Genomic DNA, 13166 nt, shown 5'->3' with positions numbered 1-13166 from the left:
AGGGGGACTTCTGCTGCTGCATCACTGATGGCAGAGATTTTACATCAGGTTTACATTCCGTGACCTTCAGAGATATGCATGAGCCACTACTTTCGTCCGTCAGGCTGCTCCGATTACCAGACTTAACAAAAGTCATCACCGAGAACAAAGATTCACAATTGTAAATGGAAGATTATACGAGAGGGTTTCGCGTGCCAGCAAAAGTTACTGGCGTGCCATGTTTGGCACGCGTGCCAGGGGTTGCCCACCCCTGTTATATGGAGAGGGTCCCATTCGGAGACGTCAATGGAAAGAGACCTGGGAGCTTATCCCCAAAACAGGCTACAATACATGGAACTGCTGGGCAGGGAAGCTAAGCTGGTTATGGGACTCGTAGGCCTCCTTCTGGGTGAGAACAAAAGAGGGAGAGGCAAGAGTCAGGCTTGGACCGGAGCCAGTGGGAGGTCCAGATCAGAGGTGGGAAGTGATTTTATCTAGATCTTTTTTAAAAAATTATTTTTAATCCTCCCCTGGGGAGAGCATTATGCTAAGTGAAATAAGCCAGTCAATGGGAGAAAAATACCACCTGATCTCACTCATTTATGGATAATAAAGACCATTATAAACCGATGAGCAGAAATAGAGAAGACGCTCCGAAACCGGTTTGGCTCAGTGGATAGAGATTCGGCCTGCGGAGTCAAGGGTCCCAGGTTCGATTCCGGTCAAGGGCATGTATCTGGGTTTCGGGCACATCCCCAGTGGGAGATGTGCAGGAGGGGGCCGATCGATGTTTCTGACTCATCGATGTTTCTGACTATCTCTCTCCCTTCCTCTCTGTAAAAAAATCAATAAAATGTATTTTAAATAAAATAGATAAGAGGCAGAGCAGCCTTGAACAGACTAACTACAGCGGGAAGGCCGGGGAGGGTTGAGGGGCGGGAGGGGGGTAAGAGATCAACCGAAGGACTTGTATGCATGCTTATAAGCATAACCAATGGACACAAGACACTGGGGGGTAGGGGAGGCCGGGGGAATTGTCAAGGGGGGAAAAAAGGAGACAAATGTAATCCTCTTTGTAATACTTTAAGCAATGAAACAAAATTTTAAAAAATCAATAAAAACATTTAAAAAATTATTATATTTAATCCTCCCCCGAGGATTTTCTTCCACGGATTTTTTTCTTTTCTTTGAGAGAGTGGAAGAGAGAGGGAAAGACAGAGAAATAGCGATGTGAGAGAAACACCTCGATTGGTTGCCTCCTGCACACGCCTGGTCCCGGGAGGAGCCCACAACCAAGGTACATGCCCTTTACCAGAATCGAACCCGGGGCCCTTCAGTCTGCAGGCTGATGCTCTATTCCAGTGGTTCTCAACCTTCCTAACACTGTGACCCTTAAATACAGCTCCTCATGTTGTGCTGACCCCCAACCATAAAATTATTTTTGTTGCTACTTCATCACTGTCATGTCGCTACTGTTATGGATCGTCATGTAAATATCTGATAGGCAGGATGGATTTTCATTGCTACAAATTGAACATAATTAAAGCATAGTGATTCATCACAAAAACAGTATGTAATTATATATGTGTTTTCCGATGGTCTTAGGCGACCCCTGTGAAAGGGTCATTCGACCCCCAAAGGGGTCGGGACCCACAGGTTGAGAGCCACTGCCCTAGTGAGTATGGGAAGTGCCCTCCCAGCCAGATTTCTAACCAGGAGCCTCTCACCTTTAGAACCCCTTCCACTCCATCCGTCCGCAAACACCTATCAATCATCATGTGTTTCTCCCCATGAAATACCACCAACCTCTTCCCTCTAAAAGGACCCTCCTCGCCCTGACCGGTGTGGCTCAGTGGATAGTGTCGGCCTGCGGACTCAAGGGTCCCGGGTTCGATTCCGGTCAAGGGCATGTACCTTGGTTGCGGGCACATCCCCAGTAGGGGGTGTGCAGGAGGCAGCTGATGGATGTTTCTCTCTCAGCGATGTTTCTGACTACCCCTCTCCCTTCCTCTCTGTAAAAAATCAATAAGATATGCCGAAACCGGTTTGGCTCAGTGGATAGAGCGTCAGCCTGCAGACTGAAAGGTCCCAGGTTCGATTCCGGTCAAGGGCATGTACCTGGGTTGCAGGCACATCCCCAGTAGGAGATGTGCAGGAGGCAGCTGATCGATGTTTCTCTCTCATTGGTGTTTCTAACTCTCTATCTCTCTCCCTTCCTCTCTGTAAAAGTTCAATAAAATATATTTTAAAAAAAAAATCAATAAGATATATTTTTAAAAAATAAAAAAAAATAAAAGCATCCTCCTCACAGCCCCTTCGGTGTCCCTGCTGGACTCAGAGCCCCTCCTCTGGGGTCCCAGGACCCCTGGGACTCACCAGCCTGGGATGGACACAGGAGAGAACATGAGACCGTGCTCCACTTGCCATTCACACATCTCGCACAACTAGGAAATTTTTAGGAGGCCGGACGGTGTGGCTCAGTGGTGGAGCATCAACCTGTGAACCAAGAGGTCACGATTCGATTCCTGGTTGGGGCACATGCGGGGGTATTGGGCTGGATCCCTGGTAGGGCATGCAGGAGGCAGCCGATCAATGATTCTCTCTCATCATTGAGGTCTCTCTCTCTCTCTCTCTCTCCAGTCCTAAAATATACACTAGGTGTACTAGTTAATAATGCAGATTTTGTAATCAATGAAAACACGATAATTTCAAGAGAAACATCAGAAGTGCTTTATTCAAAGTCATGTCCATCACTAGCTATACATTTTCCCATCTTTCACATAATTTGTGGAGACCGTCCCAATAGAACTTTTCTTGTTTTGAGGCAAACTAGAGGCCCAGTTTTCCACTTCTTCATCCGTTTTTGAAGTGCTGCTCAGAAAGTGCAGGTGCCATCAATCGGAACAAGTGGAAATCTGAGGGAGCCAGGTCTGGTGAATACGGCGGGCGGACTAATCCTTCCCAAGGCAAGATCTTTGAACGTGTCTTTGACTGGTTTTGAAGTGTGTGATGGTGCGTCATCATGAAGCAAAATTACTTTGCCGTGTCTTCTGGAACATTCTGGTCATTTCACGATCAAAGCGTGGTTCAGATGGATTATTTGTTGTCGGTAGCGATCAGTATTAACGTTTTCACCTGGTTTTGGAAGCTCATAGACACCACACCTTCCTGATCCCACCAAACGCAGAGCATTGTCTTCTTTCGACAGCGATTTGGCAGCCCTAACCGGTGTGGCTCAGTGGATAGAGCGTCGGCCTGCGGACTGAAGGGTCCCAGGTTCGATTCCGGTCAAGGGCATGTATCTTGGTTGCGGGCACATCCCCAGTAGGGGGTATGCAGGAGGCAGCTGATCGATGTTTCTCATCGATGTTTCTGACTCTCTATCCCTCTCCCTTCCTCTCTGTACAAAATCAATAAAACATATTTTTAAAAAATCTATGATGTTAACACCTTCAGCAAATTTGACATATGAAGTTTTGAAGCTTGCTGTCAATACAACAAAATAGCATACGTATCAAACCGCATATATATCCACAGATGTGTAACTCCATCTATTGAAAAAAATCCAAATTATTAACCGGTGTCCCTGGCATATGACTTTCTCATGACCTAACCTGACCAGAACGTCCTTGCGACGATGCTCACCTTCGCATGCCCCTTAGTGAGAAGGTCCGATGGCCCTGCAGGCAAGGAGTGTGTGTGAGGATGGCCCCAGGGGGGTGTAGACCAGGGGGGTGTAGACCAGGTGTTAGAGCTGGAACCTGAGGGCAAGGATACCACCGGGACCGTCCCAGGCTGAGTTTATCCCATCACAGGCTTTAATTTCATCTTGGACCCCAGGCCCTATAAAAGGCAGGAGCCTTGGGCAGCTCAGCGTTGGGCCAGGATCACCCAGTGTGAACGTCTGTGTCCGTGAGAAGGTGAGTCTCAGGAAGGGAAGGCAACGTTCCCCTGGTGTGTGTGTGTGTGTGTGTGTGAGTGTGCACACAGGCATGTGCATGTAGGCTGGGCTGTGAGGAGAAGGTTCCCAGGGACACAGGGAGGGGGTCCCTCAGGCACCGGAAGGTCTGACTCAGTGGATCAAGCGTCCGCCCATGGATTAAAGGGTCCTGGGTTGGATTCTGGTCATAGGCATGCAGCTAGGTTGCAGGCTCCATCCCAGGTCCTACTCAGGGCGGTGCTGACGGGGCGGGGCTGGGCTGGGCTGGGTGGTGAGGGGCGGGGAGGGGTGGGGAAATGCTTCTCTTTCTCACCTAGAATCCTTTCCACTCCCTCAGCCTCAGCACACACTTCAATCTCCACCCCTTGGGAAGCACATCAGAGCCACCAGCGCTGACAGCCAAGCACCCCAGCAGCTCAGCGTCGGGCCAGCATCACCCAGCGTGAACGTCTGTGTCCGAGAGGGGGTGAGTCTCCGGAAGGGAAGGCAACGTTCCCGTGTGTGTGTGTGTGTGTGTGTGTGCGTGTGTGTGTGAGTGTGCGCGCACAGGCATGTGCATGTGGGCTGGGCTGTGAGGACAGGGTCCCCAGGGACACAGAGAGGGGGTCTCTCAGGCACCAGAAGGTCTGGGCTGGCTATGGCTCTAGATGGGCAGGAGCTGGCGGGACTGCAGGGGACCCCATCCGGGCAATTCTCTGTGTGTGGCTGTTGTCCTGTTCATTGTATGTTTCTAGGAACTCATTTTCATGGCATGTTGGGAAGCTGTTGGTCCCTGGCTTTCAGGTTGAGGATTGGGGTGAGGGTAGGAGCTGACATTGAAGGTGTGACTGTCAGCCCGGCCGGCGTGGCTCCGTGGTTGAACATCGACCTGTGAACCAGGAGGTCAGGGTTAGACTCCCCGTCAGGGCACAGGCCTGGCCTGTGGGCTCTATCCCCAGTGTGGGGGGGCCTGCAGGAGGCAGCTGGTGGATGATTCTCTCCTCCCCCCTCATCGATGTTTCTCTCTCTCTCCCTCTCCCTTCCTCTCTGCTATCAATAACCATGAAAAACAACAACAACAACAAAAAAACAAGACGTGACTGTCAACCCTTGAGGTTCGGCTGGGTGGAGAGAACACGGGCCGCGGACTGAAGGGTCCTGGGGTCCATTCTGGTCACAGGCAGGTCACTTGGTTTGCAGGCTCCAACCCAGGCCCTGGGGGTGGCGGGCGGCCCGTGCAGGAGGCAGCCAGACCCGGATGCAGGTTCTACAGCTCAGGGACCTGCACCTGGGGGACCTGCACGGCTTCTCCCTCTGGGTCCATGGCCTCCCCGAGGTCCCCCACTCCCCCCCCAAACCCAGGCCCTGGGGGTGGTGGGCGGCCCGTGCAGGAGGCAGCCAGACCTGCATGCAGGTTCTACAGCTCAGGGACCTGCACCTGGGGGACCTGCACGGCTTCTCCCTCTGGGCCCATGGCCTCCCCGAAGCCCCCCCAAACCCAGGGCCTCCGGGGGGGGGGGGGGCACGGGGCTGGGGGCGGGGAATGCGTGTCTCTCTCTGCAGCCTTAGAACCCCCTGGGCTCCCTCCGCCTCAGCACAGCCCCCCGGGAAGGGTGGGGTTCCGCCAGGGACGCTTTGGGGTTGGAACCCCATGGCGGGCTGCCCCAGATCTAGGCCCTTCCGCCCTCGGAAAGCCAGTTAGGACCACAGCCTCTGGGCCTGGCTCATCAGACAGGATTATCGCCCGCCTTCCCTCCCTCCACGACCCGGAGGGACTATTTTTTTTTCTACCCAATCCTCGTCCACTCTCTATTCCACTTCCTGGCCGCTGGCCACTTCCTGTGGGAGCCACCCCCCCCCCCCAAGCAGAGACCCCCCTCCATCCATCCGAGTGTCTGCAAGGCCTGGGGCAGCTCCTAGCAGAGGAGGGAGGGCAGCCCGGGCTGCCAGGTCCCTTGTGGCTGCTCGGGGAACAGACTGGAGGCAGGTAGGAGCTGAGCTCCATAATCCAGGTGGGGAGGGAGGGGAGGAGGGGGAGGTGCTTAATTCTGGAAAAAATCTGATGGGAGAGGACACAGGAGGAGAGAAGAATGTGCCTGTTCTGCACAAGCGATTCGCAAACCTGGGAAGATTAGGAAGTGAGTAGGAGCCGGGCCTGCCTGGCTCAGTGGCTGAGGCAGGAGCTCAGGGTTCGAAACCCAGTCAGGGCCCATGCCCTGGCCCCTGGCTCCTGCCCAGGGGGGTGTAGACCCGGTGTTAGAGCTGGAGCCTGGAGGCCTAGGTGCCACCTGACAACCCGTCACAGGCTGAGTTTATCCAATCACAGGTTTTAATCTCATCTCGGACCGAGGGCCGATAAAAGGCAGGAGCCTTGGGAAGCACATCAGAGGCACCAGCGCTGACAGCCAAGCCCCACAGCAGCTCAGCGTTGGGCCAGGGTCACCCAGCGTGAACGTCTGTGTCCGTGAGGAGGTGAGTCTGGGGAAGGGAAGGCAACGTTTCCGTGTGTGTGTGTGTGTGTGTGTGTGTGTGTGTGTGTGCGCGCTCGCAGGCATGTGCATGTGGGCTGGGCTGTGAGGACAGGGTCCCCAGGACACAGAGAGGGGGTCTCTCAGGCACCGGAAGGTCTGGGCTGGCTGTGGCTCTAGCTGGGCAGGAGCTGGCTGGACTGCAGGGGACCCCATCCAGGCAAGTCTGTGTGTGTGGCTGTTGTCCTGTTCATTGTATGTTTCTAGGAATTCATCTTCATGGCCTGTTGGGAAGCTGTTGGTCCCTGGCTTTTGGGTTGAGGATTGGGGTGAGGGTAGGAGCTGACCTTTAAAGGGTGACTGTCGCCCTAGCTGGTTTGGCTCAGTGGATAGAGCGTCGGCCTGAGGACTGAAGGGTTCGATTCTGGTCAAGGACACAGGCCCGGGTTGGGGGCTCGATCCCCAGTGGGGGGCGTGCATGAGGCAGCCGATCCATGATTCTCTCTAACATCATTGATGTTTCTCTCTCTCCCTCTTCCTTCCTCTCTGAAATCAATAAAAATATTTTTAAAAAACTAATAAAATAAAATAAAGGGTGACTGTCAGCCTTCTCCGGCGTGGCTCAGTGGTTGAACACCGACCTATGAACCTGGAGTTCAATAAATCACACAGCTGCTCCTTTGGTAAATAAGGAAAAATTCCTTGTGCAGGACTTTTCATTTATTTATTTTTACTTTTTAATATATTTGTATTGATTTTAGAGAGGAAGAGAGGGAGAGAAACATCAGGGAGAGAGACTCATGGATCGGTTGCCTCCTGTACGCCCCCTACTGGGGATCGGGCCCATAAGCCGGGCGTGTGCCTTGACCGGGAAATGGAACTGTGACCTCCTGGTTCCTAGGTGGACACGGAGCCACGCCAGCTGGGCACGCGGCCTGGTTTTAAATTCGTAGGTCTTCCCCACGGTAGTGCTCCACCGCTGTGTGTGTGTGGGATCGCATGCCTGCAAGTGTGGCCACGATGCCTGCGTGTGCCTGGGGTCATCCGGAAGGAGGGCTTGTGGGGAGGCTGAGGAGGACAGGGCACGGGTCCTGCAGGAGAGACGCAGACAGGTGCCCGTGCGCCTACAGGCACGAACCGGCCACCACAACTCAGGTGGGGCCGAGTCGGAGGGAGGGGGGACAGGGGAGGGCTCTCCGGACCAGAACGGACTGGGGACCTTTCTCAGAGAGCAAGAGGGATCCACTAACCGGTTTGGCTCAGCGGATAGAGCGTCGGCCTCCAGATCGAGGGATCCCGGGTTCGATTCCGGTCCAGGGCATGTACCTTGGTTGCATGTACCTAGTCAGGGTGTGTGCAGGAGGCAACCAGTCGATGTGTCTCTCCTTTCCACTCTCTGAAAGTCAATGGAAAAATATCCTCTGATTTGCTTTGGATTTTCACACGTACATTCCTGAGATATTGGCCTGTAGACAGACAGGCTTTCCTTCTTTCTTTCTTTCTTTCTTTCTTTCTTTCTTTCTTTCTTTCTTTCTTTCTTTCTTTCTTCCTTCCTTCCTTCCTTCCTTCCTTCCTTCCTTCCTCCTTCCTTCCTTCTTTTCCTTTCCTTTCCTTTCCTTTCCTTTCCTTTCCTTTCCTTTCCTTTCCTTTCCTTTCCTTTCCTTTCCTTTCCTTTCCTTTCCTTTCCTCTTCCTCCCTCCCTTCCCCCCCCCCTCTTTCTTTCAGAGAGGAAGGGAGAGGGAGAGAGAGAGAGAGAATCATCAATGATGAGAATCATTGATTGGCTGCTCCTGCATGTCTGTCCCACACTGGGGATTGAGCCCACACCCTGGGCCTGTGCCCTTGACCAGAATCGAACCCTGGACCCGTCAGTCCGAAGGCCAATGCTCTATCCACTCAGCCAAACCAGCTAGGGCAGAGTTGCTTTCTTTAATGTATTGGTAAGGTTTTGCTCTGAGGGAGCTACTGCCCTTAACTCCTTCACCAAAGGGGGAATGTTTCCCCGTTTTTTCCTTGTCTTATTTTCCCCCCACTTTTTGTTGTTGTCGTTGTTGCTAATCCTCATCTGAGGATATTTTTACAGTGATTTTCTTGGGAGAGTGGAAGAGAGAGGGAAAGACGGAGAGAAATATCCATGTGAGAGAAACATGGATTGGTTGCCTCCTGCTTGAGCCCCGACCAGGGGCCTGGCCAGGGAGGAGTCTGCAACCGAAGTATGTGGCCCTTGGCCAGAATCAAACCTGGGACCCTTTGGTCCGCAGGTTGACACTCTATCCACTGATCCAAGCCAGCTAGGGCTCCACTTAATTTGTACACGCCCCAGGAGAGTTTGTGTAAAATCAGAATTTTCTATGTCTTCAGTGTCTGGTAGAACTCATGCGTGGATTTATCTGGCTCTCAACTTTTCTGTTTGTGTCTCAGAATGGCATCTCAAGACGAACCCGCCAGGAACGGTCCCCGGGCAGGAAATTTCAGGCTCAGATTTCGCGGAGGACCGGTCAACCAGGAGGGGGAGGAGGTGGAGGAGGTCGCCTTCCTCCCTGGGCCCATCTCATTGCACCACGGCAGCCACCTGCATGGCGTGGCGGAGCTTCAGGGCATCATTTGGTCTTTCTGCTCGTGGCTGCAGCCAGACACCCAGAGTAAGCAGGAGATGATTTTCCAACTGTCAGTGGAGCAGTTCCTGCTCAACAGGCCCAGCAGCGAGAGGGCCGCATGGCAGGAGAAGTGGGAGTCGAGCGGCAGGGACATGGCCGTGTTCATGGAGCACCTGCGGGGTGAGGTCCTGAGGCCCCCGAGCATGGTGAGTGGCCGGTTCCGACCCCTGGGGTGAGGGACGGAGCGGAGAAAGGAATCGTACGTGCTCTTGGGGGTCCCAGAAGTAGACAGGGAGCTACTGTCGGTTCAGTTCTTATTCTTCATCAAGGGGATGCTTTTAAACATAGATACTAGAGGCCCAGCGCACGAAATTCCTGCACTCAAGCAGGGTCCCTCAGCCCAGCCTGCACCCGCTCCCAGTTCGGAAGCCCTCGGGGGATGCCCGACTGCCAGCTTAGGCCTGCTCCCCATGGACATCCTTAGAGCGGCTGCAGGGGCCTGAGCCTGGCTTCTGGCTGAGCAGTGCCCCCTGGTGGTCAGTGCACATCATAGTGACTGGTCTCTCCACCATTTGGTCAATTTGCATATTCGCCTTTTATTATATAGGATGTTTATTAATTTCAGAGAGGAAGGGAGAGGGAGAGGGAGGGAGAGAGAGAGAGGGAGAGAGAGAGAGAGAGAAACATCAGTGATGAGAGAGCATCATTGATCAGCTGCCTCTTGCACGCCCCACGCTGGGGATGGAGCCTGCGACCTGGGCCTGTGCCCTGACTGGGATTCGAACTGGTTTCAAAAGTCGATGCGCAACCACTGAGCCAGGCTGGGTTGAGCTTCCAGTCTCTCTACAAATCAATGGAATAATATCTTCGGGTGAGGATTAAAAAAAGTAAAAATAAAAAAGCCATTCAGGATTGAGCAGAAACCTGCAGGATGAGGAGTGACCGAAGGAGAACTGCTTCCTCATATGAATCCTTGTTCTCCCTGAGGGAAGGCACCAACCAGGAATTGCAAGGTCCAGAGATAGGGCAGGACAGTGGGCACGAGGGCAGGACAGCGAGGGATTGTGGGAAAGCTGGAGGGGGAGGGTTCCCACCAAGGGTTCCATGGCCGTGGGGATGCGGCACCGACAGCGACCAGGCTGTGTTCACAGATACATGTCAGCCTGGAGGGGCGGGAAGCCCTGTTCTCAGAGAACATGCCCTTAGGAGAGGTCCTGGCCATCCTCCAGGAGCAGCGTTCAGCAGCAGCCCCCATGGCGCTCACCCCGGGGACACCCTCCCCGACGTCCCCAGAGACACCCCGACCAGCAGCACCAGGTGAGCGAGGGGGGCCCAGGGTCCGGAGGGCTGTTCTGTGTGGACTCTGTCTTGGGTACAGTTTCTGTGATTGATTGATTGACTGATTGATTGAAATATATTTTTATTGATTGTGTACAGAGAGGAAGGGAGAGGAATAGAGAGCTAGAAACATCAATCAGCTGCCTCCTGCATGCCCCCCGCTGGGGATGTGCCCGCAACCAAGGTGCATGCCCTTGACCGGAATCGAACCCGGGACCCTTCAGTCTGCAGGCCGATGCCCTATCCACTGAGCCAAACCAGCGAGGGCTGTTTTTCTTTTTCTTTTTTTTTTTTTTAAATATATTTTATTGATTTTTTACAGAGAGGAAGGGAGAGGGATAGTTAGAAACATCAATGAGAGAGAAACATCGATGAGAGAGAAACATCGATCAGGTGCCTCCTGCACACCCCCTACTGGGGATGTGCCCGCAACCCAGGTACATGCCCTTGACCGGAATCGAACCTGGGACCCTTCAGTCCGCAGACTGAGGCTCTATCCACTGAGCCACACCGGTCAGGGAATCTTTTAAAGAGGCTCTTTCTTCTTCTCCCTTCCCTCCCTTCCTCCCTCCCTTCCTCCCTTCCTCTCCTTCCTTCCTTCCTTCCTTTCTTCCCTCTTTCTTTTTTTTAAAAAATAGTTTTGTAGATTTCAGAATGGAAGAGAGAAGGAGAGAAAGATAGAAACATCTGTGATGACCAAAAAATCTCCCACAACCTGGGTCCTGGGGAATCAAACCCGGGACCTTTGCGTGCCCAGCCTGACGCTCCATCCACTGAGCCACACTCACTAGGGCTTGGGCGCAGCCTCACGGACACCCTTTATTTCACAGATGAAGATGCAGAGGACGCTGGCGACAGTCTTTCCAGTCCAGACGACCACCCCCCCTTTACGCTCCTCCTGGCGGAAGAGAGCCCTCAGGTCCCCGCAGAGCGCGCGGCGTCGGGGGAGAGTCCACGCAGCTCCGGTTCAGCAAGTCCGGGCGCCCCCACCGCCCAGGAAGAGCCCCCCCGAGAGGAGGCGCCCCGGGAGGCGGGGGGCGCCCGGAAGCGGTACCGGTGCGACCGGTGCCCCCGGGTCTTCGAGTTCCTCTGTCGGTTCCAGCTGCACCGGAGGAGGCACGACAACGAGCGGCCCTTCGCGTGCGCCACGTGCGCCAAACGCTTCTTCCAGGCCTCGGACCTGCGCGTGCACGAGCGCATCCACGCGGAGGCGAGGCCCTTCCGCTGCGGCCGCTGCGACCGCGCCTTCAGCCACCCGACCAACCTGCGGGCGCACGAGCGCATCCACACGGGCGCCAAGCCCTACGCGTGCGCCCAGTGCGCGAGGACCTACCGCCAGTCCTCCACCTACCACCGCCACCTGCGGATGCACCAGAGGAAGGCCTCGGAATCTGGGGACTCCACACCCCGGGCCTCCACATCCAGGGACTCCACGGCCCCGGCCTCCACATCCAGGGACTCCACACCCCTGGCCTCCACATCCAGGGACTCCACACCCCTGGCCTCCATGCCCCGGGCCTCCACATCCAGGCATTCCATGCGCGGAGCTTTCTCCCTGTAATGTGTGTGTGTAGATAGATTTATTTTATTTTATTTAATATTTTTATTGATTTCAGGGAGGAAGGGAGAGGGAGAGAGAGAAACGTCAATGACGAGAAAGAGTCATTGATCACCTGCCTCCTGCATGGCCCTCCACGGGGGATGAGGCCCCCCCCCCCCCCCCCCCCGGAATGTGCCCGAGAAAGTGGCTGACACGTTTCCAATGACCAATAAAGTTGTTGAATAAATAAAAGGGTATTGTTTATTCCTTAAAATCCAGAGATGGCCTGAGGTGGTGTGGAAGGCGGCTCCCAGGTGGCTAGGGATATGGGCTGCGGGAGGTGCAGCAAGGAAACAAAGCTTGAGCAGGTGCATGTAATTGAGTAGATTCAAAACCCAGGAGAACATTGTAAACATCTTGGCCACACCCTTACTTTGCCTCGTGGAATCTGGCTATCAAATAAAGACTCGGTTTGCAGGCTGTGGTGCTGCCTATCTTCTTTAACCCTTCACTGCCCCCCCCCCTCCCCGCCCTCCAACCCCTCAGGCTCACCCACGGCTGTGCTGGCCCCGCCCAAGGTAGGACTACAACTAGGCCCAACCCCAGGACATAAACCCTACCTGTGACCCCATCCTCTGTCCACATCCTTCTTTTACTTATTTATTAGAGGACTGGTGCATGAAATTCATACACAGGTAGGGTCCCTAGGCCTGGCTGGTGATCAGGGCCAATCTGTTGGGCGATTAATCGCTGTCCCCCTCAACTGCACCCACCTAGGCTGGCCTGGGGCCTGCAGGCTGAGGGCAGCTCATGCATTGAGTGTCTGCCCCCTGGTGGTCAGTGCACGTCTTAGCAACTGGTCATGCTGCCTTTTAGTTGACTTGCATATTAGGCTTTTATTATATAGGATTTATTTATTATTTTTGGGTTTTTTTAAAATATATTTTATTGATTTCAGAGAGGAAGGAAGAGGGAGCGAGAGAGAGAAACATCAGTGATGAGAGAGAATCATTGATTGGCTGCCTCCAGAATACCCCTTACCGGGGATCAAGCCTGCAACCCAGGCATGTGCCCTTGGCCGGAATTGAACCTGAGACCCTTCGGTCTGCAGGCTGGTGCTCTATCCATTGAGCCAAACCAGCTAGGGCTCATTTATTATTTTTTTTTAATATTTTTTTATTGATTTCAGAGAGGAAGGAAGAGGGAGAGAGCGATAGAAACATCGATGATGAGAGAGAATCATGGATCCGCTGCCTCCTGCAAGTCCCCCACTGGGGACTGAGCCCACAACCCAGGCATGTGCCCTAGACCGGAATCAAACCTGG

The 13166-nt window shown here is 53.8% G+C and overlaps 1 protein-coding gene across 1 annotated transcript; it reads left to right on the top strand.

The window, feature by feature from the left end:
* Positions 1-3380: 3380 nt before the first annotated feature.
* Positions 3381-12729, top strand: LOC118657460 (zinc finger and SCAN domain-containing protein 4-like). The gene is made up of 6 exons (XM_036311500.1): positions 3381-3899; positions 4257-4385; positions 6225-6370; positions 8788-9169; positions 10115-10280; positions 11132-12729. The coding sequence occupies exons 4-6, from the start codon at positions 8789-8791 to the stop codon at positions 11860-11862; spliced, it is 1278 nt and encodes a 425-aa protein (XP_036167393.1). The 5' UTR covers positions 3381-3899; positions 4257-4385; positions 6225-6370; position 8788; the 3' UTR covers positions 11863-12729.
* Positions 12730-13166: the final 437 nt, after the last annotated feature.

Source organism: Myotis myotis, unplaced genomic scaffold (genome assembly GCF_014108235.1).
Source record: "Myotis myotis isolate mMyoMyo1 unplaced genomic scaffold, mMyoMyo1.p scaffold_m19_p_55, whole genome shotgun sequence".
Lineage (NCBI taxonomy): Eukaryota > Metazoa > Chordata > Mammalia > Chiroptera > Vespertilionidae > Myotis > Myotis myotis.
Note: the sequence above shows the minus strand (reverse complement) of the source record. Positions and strands in the feature narration are given on the sequence as shown.